Source organism: Phascolarctos cinereus, unplaced genomic scaffold (assembly GCF_003287225.1).
Source record: "Phascolarctos cinereus isolate Bilbo 61053 unplaced genomic scaffold, phaCin_HiC Scaffold_726;HRSCAF=1367, whole genome shotgun sequence".
Lineage (NCBI taxonomy): Eukaryota > Metazoa > Chordata > Mammalia > Diprotodontia > Phascolarctidae > Phascolarctos > Phascolarctos cinereus.
In genome coordinates, this window is record NW_027556098.1 from 290,574,701 (window position 1) to 290,595,781 (window position 21,081).

The 21,081-nt window shown below is 36.5% G+C and overlaps 1 protein-coding gene across 3 annotated transcripts in view; it reads left to right on the forward strand.

Moving 5' to 3' along the window:
- The window catches only part of CNTN5 (contactin 5), a 1,537,434-nt gene that overhangs the window by 1,211,444 nt on the left and 304,909 nt on the right, over positions 1–21,081 (forward strand). For all 3 annotated transcript variants that reach the window (XM_078147163.1, XM_078147162.1, XM_020996136.2), the window contains 3 exons: positions 1,727–1,863; positions 6,659–6,788; positions 8,408–8,558. In XM_078147163.1, the coding sequence (XP_078003289.1) occupies positions 1,727–1,863; positions 6,659–6,788; positions 8,408–8,558 (418 nt within the window). The remainder of the gene's footprint in view (positions 1–1,726; positions 1,864–6,658; positions 6,789–8,407; positions 8,559–21,081) is intronic.

Sequence of the window (21,081 nt, forward strand, 5' to 3'; positions counted from 1 at the left end):
TCTGGGAGGGAGAATGATTTGGGTGAAATGTAAAGGACAAATCATGTTCCATAATTGTGATAAGTTTAGTGTTAGTGAAGAGTTCATGAAGGGGAATAGTCTAAGACAAGAGTGGGAAACCTGCAGCCTACTACATGTAGCCCTCTAGGTTCTCAAGTGTGGCCTTTTGACTGAACTGTGAAGTTTGGATTCAGTCAAAGGGCTGCACTTAAGGACCTAGAGGGCCACATGTGGCCCTCACTCCTAGTCTAAGATAAGGCAGATAAGAATTATTTTGGCAAGGAGGTGGTTATGTGTTCTAGGTGGTTACGTCTTGGGTGTGGCTCTTCCCTCTGTTGGTATGAGCTCCAACCTATCTGTGCCTCCTTATTTTGTAAAAAATTTATCAATACAATTTCATAGATTCTTCATGAAAGATCTACTCTCAAACATGCTGAGGTTCTTTTTACATTTCATTGTCTGTTGTTGTTTTTCCAGGCCTATGATTTCACTGGTCTGAAATCTGGGTATCTATCACCCAGAGATATTGATTGAGGAAATCTAAATACTAAAATATTAGAAACAATATTTCTAATAATAATAATAATAATAGAAATACTAAAGCAGATCTGTAAATACTCTGAAATTTATATCTATAGAGAAGTGTCAGGGGCACTGAGAGATTAAGAGACTTGCCCAGGGTCATGAAGGCAGTATCTGTCAGAAACCAAGTATTCTTGACTCAGAGATTGGTCTTCTATCTATTGGTCTGCTATGCCATACTACCTCCCTTATTCCAAGTGATGATGGGGTGGGGGGGAAGGGTTGCAGCCAGACTTTGGAATGGAGTTCATATGTCTACTCTGTTCACCATTCTCCACAAGATATGATTATAAATCAATTATCCCAATCTCTGTCTTACCCATTTTGTTCCCAAAGCCATCCCATTCAAGTGACTGTCTCCTCCACTCACAAGGTCTGTGTCCCTCATCCAGGCATGGAAATCACTACCCAGTTGCTACATGTAACCTCACCATCAACATCCCTGCTTCCCCACTGCTAGGATGATCAGGGTATTTTGGTAATACCTTAAGTACATTAAAAGCTCATGTAAGCTCTTTTCTTTTCCTCAAATTATTATCCTAAATTTTAAACAATTTAAGAGGGAAGGTAGTAGATAACTGATAAGCAGGCTAGCTTTGAAACTAATATGTTGGATGTATTAGGCACTAAAATAGACAAACTGTACCTAATGATAGTATTACACACAAACTTCTTTTTCTGTTCTTTGTACTTGAAAATGGTCATGTTTCTTTGTGGTTGTCAAATTCAAAATAACAAAACTAATCTTTTTAACCATTACCCCAAGCCCTCAAAAGATTAATGATCACCTTTATGTAGAAAACTTACCACCAGTTAATGACTAAGAATTGAGTCCAATGTCTTTAAGTAGGCTAACAAAATAAGACCATCTGTTGGAATTAAGGAGGTGTATTTTTAAGCAGTGTTGTTTCTCCGCTATAGTATCACTTTATCTGTACATTTTGCATTCTGTATGTAATGCAACATTTTTAGTCTTGGTTCTCACTTTTTCATAAGTGTGTCTTCCAAGCACCTATCGTTATTAATGAAATTCATGTGAATTAATGAGGAAAAGATGCTGAATATTCAATTAGGTGCATTTTGAATTGGCTACATATTGCCTGAGTGTTGAAATAACCATTTTTTGATGTTTAATTTCTTGCAGACTACCCACATTGGGTAGAGAAGCTGAATGATACTCATTTAGACAGTGGCAGCCCTCTCAGATGGGAATGTAAAGCCACTGGAAAGCCCAGGCCCACATACCGTTGGTTGAAAAATGGAGTCCCTCTCTTGGCTCAGGTAATGCATGGAGTGAGGCAGTAACTGCCCTGACATAATGTTTTTGTCCAGGACTTAATAAAGGAAAAACTAGTCCTCTTTTCTTTTTGTTGGGGTTGTTCATTTTGAAATTACATGAGAGTAAAAGTTGACTTTTCTTTGTGCCTTTAAATGGTGATGGGCAGGGAAAATGAAAGGTCAATTCATGCCTGTGGCCTAATGTTATCATTGTTACCCGTATTTTTCTGTAGCTTTTGATCACTAGTGCAGCATGGATGCTCTGGCCCCACCCTCTCAGAGCCAGGCCTTGTACATTTTTAACCCATCTCTGGTCTCCTGATGGGGTTGAGATTTTATTTTCTCCACAGATATCTTAAGCTACCATGTTCCCTCCAAATTTAGAGGTCCAGTGAGAAGTACCTCAGTTCCATTTAGTAACTTTAACATTAAATTAATTTTTACAAAATAATATTTACTTCCAGGATGAAAGAAGAACAACCATACAGACATTTCCTCCTAACATCTTGGATCATAATTCTCCTTATATGACCTCAGCTGGAGGGGAGAAGAACCAGGCTCACAGCTTAGCTCAGTTCCTACTTAGTATTAGTCCTAACAAGCTCAAGTCCAAAGGCCAGTTTTGTGAGTAATGCCTCCTACCCTATTCTTAGAGCTTCTTTGCTGGGCTCACTAAAACAACCAGACTGGTGTAATAGACTCCTTGGTGGGATTGGATGCTTTAGTTACTGTTCCTAGAACAGAAAAGAGTGAAGGAAGAAAGCCAAAGCTATGATTCTGGGAGCCATATGGCCTGATCGAAGTAGGAGAGAAGAAGGCCCACAAACTTTCTCCCTTACCACGTGATGTCACTGGCTGTGAGGGAAGGATTCCCTTATCTTCAGAATAAATGCAGGAAAAAGCTAGAACAGTGTTCAGTCAGGCAGTTTCAAAGATGTAGACAATTTTGGCTACATAGCTGATGGAAGAAGGCTGCTTTCAACCATATGGTAAACCAACATAGACTTTCTGTACATTCATCACTTCTACAGTCTTACAGAAGCAGGCTCCCTACCATTTTCCACATGTGTGATACCATCTTAGGTGATCTAGGTATGCATTAAGCCCCCATCGTACTATATATATATTTTGCTTCTTAAAATAATGTGGTTACTTGCCACTGCCATTTACTTGAAATACTCATTAGAAAACAAAAAATGATTTTCACAGATTTTAGCTCTAAAATTGGACATTGAAGATCATGTAATCCAGCCCTCTTTATTTAATGGTTGAGATTTTAAAATGCATTTTCCAAAGTTTCAGAGTTGACAGTCAGAACTGAGACTAAAATTTGGGTCTCCTGATTCCCATTCTAAAGCTCTTTCTGCTAGGCCACTTTATATTTTGCACCTTTCTTTTTAAACAGTTCCATCTATCTCTAGTTAACTAGGGATAGTGATCAATTTGTTAACTAGCTTTGGCTTTTAGGATTTTTTTCTTTCTTTCTTTTTTTTATATTAGGCTCATAGGGTTATAGATGTAGAGCTAGAAGGAATCTTAGAAGCCAATAAGTCTTAAACTGTCACTTCACAGATGAAAAAACTGAAGACCAGAAAGGTTGAATAATTTGCTTATGGTGACACAGAAAGTGTCTGAGGTAGAATGTGAACCTAGGATTTCCAGCCCTCTTTTAACTTTTGTTTTATTTTTTGTGGGGGCTATTCACCCAGTCCCAGCCATCACAGTCCCAAAGCCAGTTGGGTCATTCATTATACAATTGCTACAGTAAACCAAGAGAAAGAAAATTGGAACAAGAATCTAAGTTGAGATATTGACTATTGCGTGATTAGAGCAATTATGCCAAGAATACTAAGGCACTTGAGAAGTGACTGTTCTGATACCAAAGAAAGTATTCAAATAAAATAACTAAGTGGCTTAGTGGATGGAGAGCTATATCTGGTGTCAGAAAGACCTGAGGTCAAATCTAACCCCAGATATTTACTAGCTGTGTGACCCTGAGCAAGTCACTTAATTTGTATCTGCCTCAGTTTCCTCATCTGTAAGATGGTAATAATGATAATAGCATCTACCTTCCCAGTGTTGTTGTGAGAATCAAATAGGATAGTATTACTAAAAAGCTCTGCATATTTAAAAATACTATATAAATACTAGCCATTGTTGTTGTTGTTATAAAATACATAATTTTTAAACTTTTATTATATTTTTGTTATACTTTGAATTTCAAACTGCCCACCTCTCTGATTGCTCACTTCACAATAATCAAGGTCACCATTTCATACACACACACACACACACACACACACACACACACACTTAAAACCATGTGTAGCATACTTCTCTTTATCAGTTCTTTCTCTGGAAGTAGATAGCATCTTTCTTCATAGGTCTTTTGTAGTTGGTTTGATATTACTCAGAATAGCTTAGCTGTTCACAGTTATTCTTCAAACAATATTGCTGTTACTATATCCAATGTTCTCTCAGTTCTGCTCATTTCACTCTTCATTATTTCATGCAAGTCTGTCCATGTTTTTCCAAGATAATCGAACTCATCATTTCTTATAGGAGTAGAATTCCATCACAATTGTAACCACAGATTGTTTAACCATTCCCCAATTGATAGACATCCCTTAAATTTCCATTTGTTTGCCACTACAAAAAGAGCCCCTATAAATATTTTAGAATATATAGGTTCTTTTCCTTTTCCTTCTGATCACCTTGGGAAACAGACCTAATAGTGGTATTGCTGGGTCAAAGGGTATACACAGTTTTATAACTCTTTGGTCAAAATTCCAGATTTTTCTCCAAAATGATTGGATTAGTTCACAGTTCCACAGTTCCAAAGTGTATTTGTGTACCAATTTTTCCATTTCCCCATCAGGATTTGACATTTTCAAAACAAACAAATGAAAAAAGGGGCAGCTAGGTGGCACAGGAATAGAGCACCAGCCCTGGATTCAGGAGGACTTGAGTTCAAATCTGATCTCAGACCAAACACTTAACACTTACTAGCTGTGTGACCCTGGGCAAGTCACTTAACCCCAATTGCCTAAAAAAAAAAGTTTTGTCATTTTCCACTTCTATCATTTTAGTCAATCTGATAGGTATGAAATGATATCTCAAAGTTGTTTTAATTTGCAATTCTCCAATCAATAATATTTAGAGTATTTTTAAATATATATGTATAAATGTGTATATCTGTATGTGTGTGTGTGTATATATATATTATATATATCTTTAATTTATTCATCCAAAAATTGCACATTTATGTCCTTTGACCATTTATTAATTGGGGATTGACTCATATTCTTATAAATTTGCCACAGTTCTCTATATATTTGAGATGAGACTTTTTATCCAAGAAACTGTTTATAATTTTCCCCAATTTAGTACATAATTAATGGAGCTCATTACAGTGATTTTTGCCTATAGCTTACCAAAACTACTGAGCAGAACTAGGAAAACATTGTACACAGTAACAGCAACATTGTATAATGATCAACTCTGTATTTTCCCACTTAATAGTATTTTTTCCAGTGACATGTAAAGATTGTTTTTAACATTCACTTGTATAAGATTTTGATTTCCAAATTTTTTTTTTCCTCCCTCCTTTCCCTACCTCCTCCCCAATACAGCAAGCAATCTGTTCTAGGTTATACATATACAATTATACTGAATATATTTCTACCTTAGTCAGGTTGTAAAAGAAGAATCGGAACAAAAGGGAAAAAACATGAGAAAGAAAAAACAAAATAAAGTGAAAATGTATGCTTAGATCTGCATTCTGACTCCATAGTTCTTTCACGAGTTTTTTGGAATTTTCTTGGAACATTGGGTGGCTGAGAAGAGCTAAGTCTCTCATAGTTGATCATTGCACAGTGTTGCTGTCACTGTGGACAGTGTTCTCCTGGTTCTCACTTCACTCAACACCAGTTCATGCAAGTCTTTCCAGGTTTTTCTGAAATCTGCCTACTCATCATTTCTTACAGGCCAATAGTATTCCATTACATTTACATACCATAACTTGTTCAGCCATTCCCCAATTGATGGGCATCTCTTCAATTTCCAGTTCTTTGCTACCACAAAAAGAGGTGTTATGAACATTTTTGTACATGTGGGTCCTTTTCCTCTTTTTAATGATATATTTGTGATACAGACTTAATAGCGGTATTGCTGGATCAAAGGGTATGCACAGTTTTATAGCCCTTTGGGCACAGTTCCAAATTGCTCTCTAGAACACTTGGATCAGGGAACTAATATATTTTTAAACTGTAGTGATTTAGTTTTGTGGGAAAAATCAACCCCAAGATTTTATTTAGATTACCTAAAGTTTCCCCACAATTTTAATCTCATTACTGGGCTTGTAAAGCATAAACTCCACATGTGTCCCGACCACTGATATTCCATTGAAGATTATGTGCAAATGAACACACATTTAAATACACACTTTGTTTCTTTTTCCCTCACATGTTTCACATAGCTACCAAACAGAATATAATAAAGGCAATTTGGTTTGGCAAGGCAATGTTACAAACTCTGAATAAATTAAACAAATAAGATGAAGGAGAAAAAATATATTTCTTTTTTTTCTAGCTAAGCAGCTATTGTTCATTACCATAGAGAGGAAATCCTATATGAAAAAAAAATTGGATAAATAGCAAAAGAAATTCTATTAAGATGCAAAATTATGCTTTAACCGCATTGATTTTAAGGGGTTTGGTTCATAGTTCCAGCTAAGCATACAGAAATTCTACATCCTCTATTTGCTTTGTAGAATGAAATTATTCTAATTCCATTACAGAACAGGGTTGAGATGGTTAATGGTGTATTGATGATCAACAATGTGAATCAGTCGGATGCTGGAATGTATCAGTGTTTGGCAGAAAACAAATATGGATCCATTTATGCCAGTGCTGAGCTGAAGGTTTTAGGTAAGCAATTTGAAAGCAAAAAACTACAAAAAAGGTGGCTTCCTTCCTTTATTCAATTATCATTTGAGACCTTGAATATTTATATTTTTCCTATGTTTTTTTTTCCCCTAAAGCTTTTCAGTGTTTGGTCTTTTCTTAAAGTTTATGGACATTTTGCTCCACAAGATTCTTACTGGGTTTCACAAATATAGCTTTGGGGCCAACTCTCGTTGCTTTTTTCAAATTGGTGTTCCATGCCTTGTATTGGTATACTTAAGTATAAAAAGATTATATTTATTGCTATGCCTAATCTCCCCCACGTAATGGTCTGATTTATGTTTGTTGCTAAAAGTCTAATACACTATGTCTTGTAGAAATATGCCTTTCAGTTTCTCTTTAAGATTCAACAGAATGGTGCTAAAATCTAAGGGAAAACAACATTGAGATGAATAAAGTAGTCAGGTCACTATAAACAACTCCCCTTCCCAGCTCAGGAAGATTAATATCATTTCATATGAAGTCTATTTTTATATGTAAATAACATATTTATCACTTAAAGAACATTCAATTTTATCTAACTTGAAGGGCTTAAGCTAAGACCCTGCTCAAACAAAAGATGTCTGATCTCCTCTGCATAGAGAGCAGAGCACAGATTCCAAACCCTCCAGCCCAAACATCACAAACATACATAAACTCAAAGGAAGCTCTCTCTGGGTGTTTATAGGAGCTCAGTTCAGTGCCATTTGGCTGAAAAATAAGATTCAAAGTACTGCTGACAAGAGAAAAGGACATATTTGTTTATCAGTCTCAGACTTAATACCCACAACTTTCTTGGAAATTGCACATGTTCTGGGAGGGGGCTTGTTGTTCACCTCATTTCCCCTCCCCAAAGTAAGCTCAGGGTTGCTGTTTTTTAGTCCCCATAACAGTGAAAGCTTTGAAGGAAGAAGGGCTGCTTCTAGTTGTGTGTGCCTCATTGCTGGAAGATTCCATTTTGAGATGAAAAAAATCTCTTTACTGTCTATGGAGCTAGAGGAGCTGATGACTGGTGAATACATAGAAGGGAGCAGTCGGCCTCCTCACTCTCTTCCTTTTTATCTGCAAATCATGCTGGCACATGTGCTTGATTTAGCTTATATGTTCTAAAAGCCACATGGAGAATATAAAGAGGAGTAGAGCCAGCTGCCCCTCCCCAGCCAGACTCATAGGAAGCTGTTGGGAATAGTGTTAACTTGACTTTAGATTCAGAGCATGCTCCATTGGGAGCTGGAGAGGATGACTATCCCTACATCTACTTGTCTGCAAGTTATTTTATAGAAAAACACCTTTTGCTAGTGATTGTAATTTTACTTTCATATCAGTGGTGAGTTAACTGAATGATGTAACAGGTTGTCAAATATAGCAAATAATATGACCTTCTACAAGGGATAAGTGGCAAGGCTTTTCTTAATCAACAAGTTAATTAAATTCTAGTCTTTGCATTTAAACTTGAAGTTAAGGTAACATTCGTTCTATTTGTATTATAATTTTGTTCCAAAGAGAAATTGCAAAATCCTGAGGAATGATTGGTTAAAATTCATTGTTGTGAACATCCATGACTGTTTGTCTCAAAAATAAATATATTTCTTTTTTTAAAACAGCCTCAGCTCCCGTTTTTGCACTGAATCAACTGAAGAAAACAATAGTAATTACCAAAGGCCAAGAAGTTCTCATAGAGTGCAAACCTCAAGGTTCTCCAAAACCAGCAATTTCCTGGAAGAAGGGAGACAAAGCAGTAAGAGAGAGCAAGAGGTTAGAAGTCTGTTTAATAATTTAATCACTATATTGTCAGTTTTATGTTTCTACACAAGTGACTCATACCTAGGTATAGGACAGAATACTCCTGTGAATGCATGACAAAAGGATATACAAGTTGGCTTGAATAAGGACATTTCTAAATGGTGACTATATTAGAAACAAAAGTTCTAATTCAATCCAATCAGTTTCCTTCATTGGTATGGGGCAGTTGAAGTCCAAACTGAAGGTGTCAGTGAGTCATAACAGTGCACACCTGCTGTTTTAAGACAATGTCTTGTGTTTGCACTGGAGTACTATTTGGTGATATTCATGGGATGGTGAAAGTTCCAGTTCAGACCAGAAAGGCTTTATAGAGATTGGAAATGCAGTTCATTTTCATGCTTGCACGCTATAGAAATAGTATTACTTTCCCCCAATAGGTATGCTCAAACTATGTCTGTGGAAGTGTGCTCGTTTCTTGGGCTGAATTGATGTAAATTTATTAGAGGTGAATAATATTTCCTATTTAATGAAAACAAATCATTCATAATCATTGTATTAGCATTTGTTTTAGGAAATTGAAAATATTTACTGCGGTATTAAAGTACGTATGCTTTATCAATACAAGTCATCTCTTTAGAATTGATATTACTTGCTTTTATATTTGAGAGTGAGAATAAGTCATGTTCTTTTTGTTTCACTCCAGTGTAAAGCGTAGCTCAGAAACTGTTCATAAATTTATGGCAGCTTATTAAAATTGGGCTTTCTGGAAAAGCAAGTATTATACAGATAGTACCCAGATTATGTGTGTGTGTTGTGTTGTGTTTTGGTTTTTGTTTTTTAAGCTAAAATTATCCAAGTATGATCTACTAATTAATAGAAGCCACCAAAAATAGAGTTTGTGACCTCTATTAAAAAAATAAAATAAAAGTGCTGCTATTGCTTGAGTCAGTTTTAATCAAGTCATTGCCATTGCACAGAACCATTCCAAGAAGCTGAATCCCACATCCTTCCTGTTGCTTGTCAATGAGTAGGAAAGTTGGATTTAATTCTACCTGGAGAGGAGAGTTTTTGTGGCATCTCACTTGAAGGTGTGATAGAGATAGAACAGAGATTGCACTTCCTCTCCCATCCTATAGGATATTCTCAAATGTTTAAGTTATCCTATTGTTTTCTGAAGTAGTAAAATTCTGAGCTCTAGGTAGGGTGAACCTGGATTGCCATCTGGCAGAGCATATTGAACATATTCAAAGGACTGGGTTATCACTGGCCAGTGCCAACACCTCCCTAGGTTATCCCAAATGATCCTTGCCTTTAAACATGTTTGTCGAAAGATTCTGGAGTAGAATTAAAATTGGTTTAGGTTTAAATTGACTTTGGCTATTCTGCTTTCTTAAATATCTCTTCAAAATGGAGTAACTTCATATGCTGAAAGGCAGCTTGTCATTGTGAATAGAGAGCTGGTCTTGAAGTCAGGAGGTCCTGGGTTCAAATCCTGTTTCTGACTGGTACTGAATGTGTGACCAGGACAAGTAACTTTGCAGAGAAAAAACCAATCTAAAATGGTAGAGGGAGTTCCTCACTGGAGTTCCCAACACTGATGAAATATTTAAAAAGTCATTTTAAAAAATAGTACACAGCTTTCACATGGGGAAAAAAATGTGGTTTAGAGTTGGTCTGGTATATTGTTTCTCTTTCTCACAGGCCATAAGTTAACAGGTATGGTAGATTTAGATAATCTGAGCCCTCAATTTTGTTATGACTTCAAAATGAAATTTTAGAAAATTTTTTATTTTAATTCTTTTTGGGGGCACAAGGCAGAGAGGAAGAAATCTGGGTCTGGGATTTCATCAGGAGAATTCCCTGAGGAAACTTTGCACAAATGCATAGCTACAAATTAGAGGTAATTTATGGTCTTTCTGGATCACTGAAAGGTTCAATTATTTACCCAATATTACATAGCATTTGTCAGTTTTAAAGACTGGTCCTTTATCAGCTTTACTATGCTGCATCTTTCCTAACAAATATATGTTTGTTTACCATTCTAAACGTGATGTTGGATCTCTGCATGTAGTTTTTGGTGGTTGTGGCTTCTTTCTTACTGGACTGAACAGGAATAGGGGAAGGTGTTCTCTGGAGGGATCCCCTTTGTGCTTTTCAGAAAAGTTAGATTTAAATCCTTTGGAAGATCTAGCTGTTTTAGTTGACTGATTCTTAAGAACCCATCTCTATGAGTGATACATTACTGTGCTAAATCAATAGAGTTGTATTAAATTGAGAATATAATTATACCATTCTGTCAGGACAATAGAACAAATTCACAATTCTATGAGCACTATTGAATCAAGTCCGAAAGAAGAAATTTTACTGTGCTGTTAGACATAATAGATTTAGTCTCTATTAATAATTGTCACTATGAAAAGTCAATGTAAATAATGCTGTTCCAAAGATATGTCTTTCTAATTAGCGTTGAACTGACTTCAGAAAGTTAACATGTTTGAATCAGCTAAAACTGGATTCTGTGCCACCACAGCAGAATCCCACCATTAAAAGGACCATAGATCTGATATGCTAAACCCTGTCTGCAAAGCCATTCAAAGTAATGGAGAAATGGGCATCTAATCCTTGTTTCTGCATAATAAAAAATGCCAAGGTATTTGGAAATCTCTAAATGTTCTCATTACAGGAAACTACAGTTTATTACTATAATAAATTCAGCTTTTTCATGTTATAGAAATTTTCAAACTCAGAATAGGTTATGAGTCATATGTAAACAGATGTTCAGGCAAAAAAATGGCTAGAGGAATAGAATGGTGTCAGTGTAAATAACTTTAACCTCTAAGGGTGTCATTTTTATCATTTGTAAAATAAAGGGGTTGGCCTGGATGATGTCTAATGTCCCAACTCTACATCTATAATCCTTTCATTTTTATTTGTGTAACTACTAAAAGTGAATATATCCTGATTATGTAGAAGTGAAATAATTAATTTTTTCAAGGCTCAGAAAAGATCATTTTGCATCCATTTCACATTTGAAATGAAAGTTCAGGTCAATCCTGAGTGTATTCAAACATGTACACTACTCTTACAACCTTCATCTATTAGAAAACCAATTTCAAAGGAATTAAGCCCAGCCTATGTAAGATAGTTCCAAAAAAACAATTATTTTGAGTTAACTTGAAAGAAGAAATTCAGAAATCAAATTTAGTTTACTATGTGGGCAAAAGAAATAATTCAATGTAAGGAAAGGAGAGCAATGAAGAAGAAATGCATTATAATAGTAGTTTCTAAATTTTAAACACATTCCATTATTATCAAAGCCAGAAGGAAACACTTTCAGAAAAGATTGCCATAGCTTCAGGCACTAAAAAGTACAATGAAAATTTGAATTGCAGAAAGACATGTAATCTAGTGATTAAGATACACCACAAAAAAATCACAAAGCTTTTAATTTTAATTCAAAATATACAACTTGCTGTATTGTGCATTTTTGGACAGTTTATTTAAGTTATGTCTATATAGTACCAAAATATCTGATTCACAGACAAATTTTTTAACTAGTCAGTCAATGGGTCATTTTTTCTACCATTTCCCCTCAAAATTCAATTTTCTGGTTATTTCGGTATTGTGCAACCATAACCTACTTATTTCTGTTTTTTACCTTATGGAAAAACAAACAAACAAACTACCCAACAGATTCATTATGTGTAGCCTGTGGCAACAAGAGATTGTCCCTAAATATGTTGCCATTCCAACATCACATAGGGTTGTGCTCATGATGTGCTCATGAACCTGTTAAATGAATTTCATAGCCCTTACCTCAAGTCTTGGCTTCAGATTCCTAGTATGGCCTTCTTTTTCTCTCTCACTGTCACATCAGAAGAGAGGATCCTGAGGAAAGTGTTGCTAGTTCTAGAGGGATGTCATAGCCACACTTATAGTTCACGTGTAAAACATCTAGACACATGTATGTGAATCTAAGAAATGTAACTGAGGATTACTTTGATAAACCATCTTAAAGAAGTTTAATGTCTCCTCTGCCTTCAGAAGGTCCCTTCCATATGGCTTTTCATGTTCTTTTAACACTAGTGACTATATTTTATGATACAAATAATAAGCTCAAGGAGCAGTGAGTAGTAAAATGTTTCATAAGCTTTTTTTTTCATTTAAAGAATTTTTTTTTATCTCCTATACACTCACTCAAAGTATTCTGCTCATTAAACTCATATTGGATTTTTACTTCAGCTCATTATTTCCATTACTTGGCCATTAAGTATTGTTAAAATAAAATCATCCAAAAGCACTCCAGCAGTGCACAAATACTGTCTCCATTATTACGTGTTCAGCATCCTGTATTTGTTGTAGACAAAGACAGTCTCCACTAATGTGAGGACTGGAATTGGAGTCAAAGCAGAATTTCTTTTGTTTTCTTTTATCCTACAAATGAGTACTACACCAAGAAAGGAATTGAGCAGTGATGGAAGTTCATCAGAATGTTGTTATGTTCCACATCTGGCTTCAGATTATTTGCATTTATTGAAATCCCAATGTAGTTTAAGCTGCAGTTTTCACTTCTGGGGGTGTTCTCAATTAGTGGGATAATGGCCAGTAATTTGAAGGGGGTCACTGAGAAATCTGGCATTAAGAAATTATCCCACGATGGGGCAGCATTATAGCATAATTTTGCTTTGTAGGGGACATGAATCTAAACAAAGAATAGCGCATCATTCCTTAATGGTTCCCCTCCTCTCCAGGAGAGTTTCAGTATGAGAAAGTTGAAAACTGGCTTGAGCAGAATTATTTTCAACTTACTCATTTAGCATTCTGAGAAAATTGTACTTGAAGTACCCATCAGTTCACTTTCATCGGGAATTCATGTTGTGGTTTATTAGGCACTGATGACTAAGTTCACATGGACTAACACTACATATGGAAAAATATATTCTTCATGTGAGCCCTAGAGGACAATGCTGCTAGAAAAAAAGAAGTCATCTTACCTTTTCTGGAGAAAGAAAGGAATTCATGATTATAATTAAAGTCTTGTTTCTGTCCCTCTGTTTCAACTTACATGCTGTGTTTGCTAATGAACAAGCTGTTTTGTTGTTTCCTTTGTGACAATGTCTTTTAAATATTAAGAACATAAAACAATGTAGACCCCCAGCTACTCTGAATTTCCTTGCAACTTAGAAACTATACAAAGGAAAAAGAATTGACTAAATATAGGTAATGGAATTTCTTCAGTGTCTTCTAAAACTTCTCATATTTGTTAGAATCTTTTTTTCTTTTTTAAACTGACTTTTAAATGAAATTATATTCTCTGAGGCAGAAAAAATGAAATTTAACTTCTCAAGTTTTCAAATATATTTAATTCAGTTCAACAAGTATATGCTGATTATTTATGATGTGTAAGGCATTGTGCTAGATATGAATATGATAGAAATAATAAATACTTTCAAACTGGCGGATGCAATTTAACTTCCTGCTGTTTTTTAACTACTTGTGTTATTTGGTACAAGTCATTCTACTTCTTTAGGCTTCTGTTTCCACATATACAAAATGAGGAGGCTAGAGTGGTTCATTGATTTTCAAACAGGGGATGATGCTTGACTGTCTTTACCCCACAGTAGTCTTGATGTGACCCAAGTGCTATATTATTAGCCATTCAGAGGGTAGAAACATCAGTATCATTCTACCTTGTCTTTATAGCTAACTATGGGGCTTATCTCTAACAGATTCATAGCTACCTGATTTTCCAGTACTCACTGCTCCACCACCTCCTCCTGCTGTGTAAGAACCCAATCTCTCCCCTTTTTGATCATGGAGATTGCCCCCTCACAATTACTATATGACTACCGACTTGCAATTGTGTAAAGACACTGGGAAAATCCCCACCTTAAGCCAGTATATCTTCTCTTTCCCCCACAGATCACCTCTTAAATGTCTAAGGGGTGGGATCTGTGCTCTCTAGCAGTGACTTGGGCTTAAGAACCCCATCTATCCCCTTTCTATGTTAAGTAGGAAATCTGTGCATAGGATGAGCTGGCATGGATAGGTTGTGTCAGATTACAGGCTTCATTATACTATTATCTTCTCCCCCAAGCCCACCTCTGTTCCCAAACTTCCAAATTACTACGGAGGGTACCCCATCCTTACAGTCATCTGTCTCTGAAGCCCCCTCATTATCCTTTATTCCACACTGCCTTATTTATACAGTGTGAACTTATATAATTTGTACTTAGGTAAATATTCATGTACTGGGGGTTCATGCTTATTCATTCATTCATCCATTTATCTATCTATTTATTACTGATAGGTGTATAAAATGAAAACATTTTGAAGAGCAGCGGACAAGATAACTTGTAAGATTCCTTTCTAGGTTTTAATCCTATTAACTCTGCCCTTATGGCACATATAGTCTAGTAGGAAACATGTACACAAGGAGTTTTCAGACATGTAAAGGGTTATCATGCAAGGAATGGTGACCAGTTGTTTTACATGTCCACTGAAGGAAAAATGAAAAGAAATAGACCTAATTTGAACAAGTATAACACAGTTTAGACAAAAAGAAGGCACAGAAATTAAAAATCTTTAAAGGAAATTTCATTTTCCTTGAATTTTACAAATATATTATCATGTAGATTGAGTGCATCGTGTCCAGAGAGAGGAAAGTGGATGAGGGTGCCTTTTATGATCCTTTGCTTGTCTGTACCTAAAAACATAATAATATGTTTCAGAGAACCATTGAATTCTGACCACTATAACTAAATAACACTTGGATTGATGTTGATTTGGTCAACCTTGAAAAGTCAATTCAACAGACATTTTTTGAGAGTCTACCAAACACAAGGCACTGATCTGTGTAAAAAAGAGGTTATAGTGTATGTATAAAGACGAACAAGTAAGAATCCCTGCTTTCAAGGAGCCTAATATCTAATGGGATAAAAAAAATGAATAGAAACATAAAATACAAAACAGAATGTGATAAGTGCAATGTTTAAGGTGCAAGCCAAATATTCTAGGAACAAAGAAGAGTGATAGATTACTTCCAGTAGGACAAATCACAGTTCATTTAATAAGTGGTGTTTGTATTGGCTCTTGAAGGATGGAGTAGGATTTTGAAAGGTAAAGAGAGAAAGAAGGATATCCCAGGGATATGAGAAATAGAAGCTTCAAAGAGCATAGAATGCCTTTCCTGCCCTGCTTGTTAAAATCTTATCCAGTCTTTCAGTCCCATCAGAAATATATTTACTCCATCATCCTATTCTGCTGAGCCCTTGTCGAAGCTCAACTCTGCCCCTGAATGTGTTAGCAATACCTCCTAGACTGGTGTCACCCACAACTTACAGGCATTCTCCTTGCTTTCATTGAAGGCATGATTATGATGTAACTGTTGAGGTAAACACATGCCAGTGAGAGATTCCATACAGCACTCCACTAGAAAGTGTTTTCTAGGTTGATATTTGTCGAGTCATCACTACTCTTTGGGCCTCATCAGTATTATTCTAAAAGTCAGTTCAGAATAAAAATTGAAGAAAATACAAAAACATACTTTGAAACCAGGTAAAGGTGGAGTTGCCCCTGAAGTTCATGAAAACAGCAGAGCTAGTTCCTCCATTGTTGTTTTCAGGGGCTCATGGGCCTTGAAAAGTGGTGGGAACAAATTAGAAGGGGCTAATCTTTTTATTTTAGTCAATTGGGGTTAAGTGACTTTCCCAGGGTCACACAGCTAGTAAGTGTCAAGTGTTTGGTCTGAGGCTGGATTTGAACTCAAGTCCTCCTGACATCCACTCTGCCACCTAGCTGCCCCCGGGCTAATCTTCTACAACAGGCAGTTAGGTGGCACAATGGATAGAGTGGTGGGCCTGGAGTCAGGAAGACCCGAGTTCAAATCCAACCTCAGACACTTACCAACTGTGTGACCATGGGCAAGTTACTCAATCCTGTTGGCCTCAGTTTCCTCATCTGCAAAATAAGCTGGAGAAGGAAATGACAAGTATCTTTGTTATCCAGTATCTTTGCTAAGAAACCCCCCAAAAAGGGGTTTGTGAAGAGTTGGACACAGATGAAAAACAACCAAATAACAACAACCTTCTAAAATCAAACCTGGATGTGCAGAAAAAAGAAGAGGTTATACAGTAAAGAAAATAACAAAAAATGGGTAACTACCTACATCAATTCCAATACTCAAACAATCCTTCAGTCCTGTTGATGTGAGTGTTTTCTCCAAAAGTACAGGTTGTGACTCATCCATGTCTATCAATGCCTGAGCTCAACGATCTTAGAAAAACATGGATAGACTTACATGAAAATATAAAGAACAAAATGAGCAGAACCAAGAGAATGTTGTATACAGTAATAGCAATTTTCTTTTAAGAACAATACTACATGACTCTTGTCCAAGTCCCCTATAACCTTCCCCTATGACTGAGGGGAAAGGGTTCATTCACTATGCTGTTGTCCTTTCTCAGTTTCTCATCATATTGAGAAGATACCAGTGGAGTACATGAGCTACCTATCAATTATCTTTTCCTCCTGCCATATGACTAGCTCATTTAATTTTTTTAATCATATATTTATTTGATAACATCTTTTGTTTCAATTCTTCCTCCGAGTTCCTTATTTCTTGTATATGACAGCCTTTTATGCTTTCCATTTTCCTCTCAATTGGCCTTGGGTGATATTAATTTCTAATTCTTCAGAAAATGTAGTGTTCTTTTACTCACAGTCAATGAAACTGGTTGTACATTGCTATTATAAGGGAAGTCTTTTGTTTCAGGGAGAAATTTGAGACCATTCAAGGAGATTTGCAATTTCTAAAAGGAAATTCAGCTCATTTTCCTCCAATTATATCTTTGCTAAACTCAATATCCATTTGCAGTGTCTGCCATATATGGAGGGGGGAAGGGAAGAGAAAAGGGAGGGTGGCATATACACACTGGAGATACACATACAAAAATAAAACCATCTGGTCTCAAGGAGCTTGCATTCTAATGGAGTAAACAAGTAAATAGATAGGCAGCTTGATTGCAGAGTGGTTAGAGCACTGGATCTGGAGTCAGAAAGAACTGATTTCAAATTTGGTCTCAAATACTAGCTGTTCAACCCTAGGCAAGTCACTAGAACTCTTTCTGCCTCAGTTTCCTCATAATAATAGCATCTACCTCCAACGGTTGTTATGAGGATAAATAATAGCATCTATCTCTAATGATTGTTATGAGGATAAAGTGCAATATTTGTCAAATGTATTACAAACCTGAAAGTACTATATAAAGATAGCTATTATACTAGCTATCAGAAAAACATATGCAAAGTAAATAAAAAAGAGTAAACACAAATAACAAAGTAGTTAAATATAGATAATTAAAGACTTCTGGGAGCCAAGATGGTAGAGTAAGCAGTAAATCACCATAATTCTCCCATATTCACCCCCAAACAACCATAAAATACTACCCCAAAACAAATTCTGGAACAGTAGAACCAGCAAAAAGATGGGGGTGAAACAAACTTTTAGCCCAAGAAACTTGAAAGATCAGAAAGAAAGGTCTGTCTAACTTGGGTAAAAGGGGAACATAGTCCAGGACAGGAAGCATCCCAGCAAGCCAGCAGCAAGCCTCACCTCAGCAAACCAGCAGGAGATCCTGAGCTGCAATGTGGTGGAACAGGCAAACACCAACACTAGGACCTCCCACTTGCCTCCCTATAGTTAGGGAAATGGGCGATCTCCAGCTCCAAGAACCATCATGTACTTCAATATAGTCCTTCGGCAAACAGGCAGCCTCCTGAAGCCAGATTGTCATGTGCTTCAGTGTGGCCCCAAGGAAACACAGAAACACCCCACCAGCCTTAGCACATGCCAGATGCCAACACTAGTATCCCAACTCGGGACCAGGTGAGCTTCCAGACTCCTATGACCTCCAGCATTGCCAACCATCCCCTATCCCTACCCCATCCCCTGAGTGTAGCACCAGACATGAGTTTCTCCCAAGGACCTCAGGGCAACATCAGTGCAGCACCAGGTAAATAGCAAGGGCCTGCAGCCCCTGGCACAAAAAACTGAGACAGGTTCCCTTCTACCCCAGGAGCAGAGGTCAAATTTAAAAGAAAGGGAAAAAGCCAAAAAAGATGAGCAAAAAACAACAAAAAAAGAATCTAACCATAGAAAGTTATTATGGAGGCAGGGAAGATCAAGATTCAAACTCAGAAGAGGACAACAGTGTGAAAATACCTCATAGGCAAAACCCCAATGAAAAACAGGAAGTGGTCTCAATCTCATTAAAGGACCCAAAGCTCAAAAAGGAGCTCAAAATTTGTATAACAGAGGCAGAAGAAAATTTGGAAAAAAATGAGTGATGCAAGAGAATTATGAAAAAAGAGTCAACAGCTTGGAAAAATAAAACAACTACTTTAAAAAGTAGAATTGGCCAAATGAAAAAGGAAATACAAAGGTTAACTGAAGAAAACAGCTCCTTAAAAGTTAGAATTGGGCAAGTGGAAGCTAATGACTCTGAGACATTATGAATCAAACAAATTCAAAAGAATGAAAAAATAAAAGAAATATAAAATTTCTCATGGGAAAAACAACTGCCCTGAAAAATAGATCCAGGAGAGACAATGCCAGAATCATTGGACCATTGAAAGCCACAATCAAAAGAGGACCTGGACAGCATCTTTCAAGAAATTATCAAGGAAAACTGCCCTGATATCCTGGAACCAAACAGCAAAACAGGTATTGAAAGAATCTATCTCAGGAAAAAGATCCCAAAATGAAAACTCCAAAGAACATTATAGCCAAATTACAGAACTATCAGGTCAAGGAAAAATATTGTAAGTGGCCAGAAAGAAGCAATTCAAATATCAAGAAGCCACAATCAGGATTACACAGTACTTAGCAGCTGCAAGACTAAAGGATTGGAGGTCATACAACATGATGTTCTGGAAGGCAAAGGAACTAGGACTAGAGACAAGAATCACTGACCTGTTGAAATTAAGCATAATACCTTAAGGGAAAAAAATGGTCATTTAATGAAAGAGATGGATTTTAAGTTTTCATAAGGAGAACAGAATTGAAGAAAAAAAGAATTGATCTCCAATATCAAGACCCAAGAGAAGCCAAAAAAGGGAAAAGAAAACATAAGGGATTCAATGGAACTGAACTGTTCACATTCCTACATGGAAAGATGATATTTGTAGTTCTTGAAAATTGTAGCACTAATAGTATAGCTAGAAGGAATATACAGACAGAGGGTGCAAGTATAAGGTGAATTTGAGGGAATGACAAAATAATTGAAGGATGAGAAAGAGGAGTACACTGGGTACAAAATGAAGGGAGAGAGAGAATAGGACAAATTATTTCACATGAAAAGGCACAAAATTCCTATTACAATAGAGGGAAAGATGGGAGGGTGGGTGATGGGCATTGCTTAAACCTTACTATCATCAGTTAACTCAAGAGGGAATAAAATACACAATCAACTGAACATAGAACTCTATCTTACCCAACATGGAAGTAGGAAGAGGAGATTAAGAAAGTGGAGAGGGAGAGGGCTGACAGAAAAGAGGACAGACCTGGGGAGGCAGTAGACAGAAGCAAAACACTGTCAAGTAGGGAAAGTGTGAAAGAAGAGAGAGGACGAACAGGAGGAAAAATAGGATGGAAGTAAATACACAGTTAGTTGTCATGACTGTAAATGTGAATGGGATGAACTCTCCCAATAAAATGAAAGCAGATAGCAAAGTGTACCAACAACCAGAATCCTACATTATGTTGTTTACAAGAAACACATTTGAAGAAGAGAGACACACACAGAGTACAGGTAAGGATCTAGAGCGGAATATATTATATGCTTCAGTTGAGGTAAAAGGAGCAAAGGTAGCCATCCTGATCTCAGACAAAATAAAAGCAAAAATAGACCTAATTAAAAGAAATAAGGAAGGAAGGGAACTACATCTTGCTAAAAGGTACCATAGACAATGAAGCAATATCAATACCAAACGTATCTGCGCCAAGGGGTATAGCATCCAAATTCTTAAAGGAAAAGCTAAGTAAGTTACAGGTTCATGACCAAACAAGAGATAGCGAGCATTACAAAATGTAAAATAGAGAATTTTTATTATTAAATTTAAAAGCTTTTGCAAGAACAAAACCAATGCAACCAGGATTGGAGGGAGGGCAGAAAGGTGGGAAACATTCTTTACAGCAAGTGTCTCTGATGGGGGCCTCATTTCTCAACTGTATAGAGAAGAGTCAAATTTGTAATAATATATATATATATAAGTCATTCTCTAGTTAGTAAATGGTCAAGGGATATTAACAGGCAATTTCCAGATGAAGAAATCGAAGTTATCCATAGGCATATGAAGAAGTGCTCTGAATCTCTTTTTATCAGAGAAATGCAAATTAAAACAGCTCTGAGGTACCACCTCACAACTATGAGATCAGGTAATATGACAAAAAAAAAGAAAATGAAATTTTGGAGAGAATGTGGGAAAATTGGGACACTTTGTTGGTGGAGTTGTAAACTGATCCAACCATTCTAGA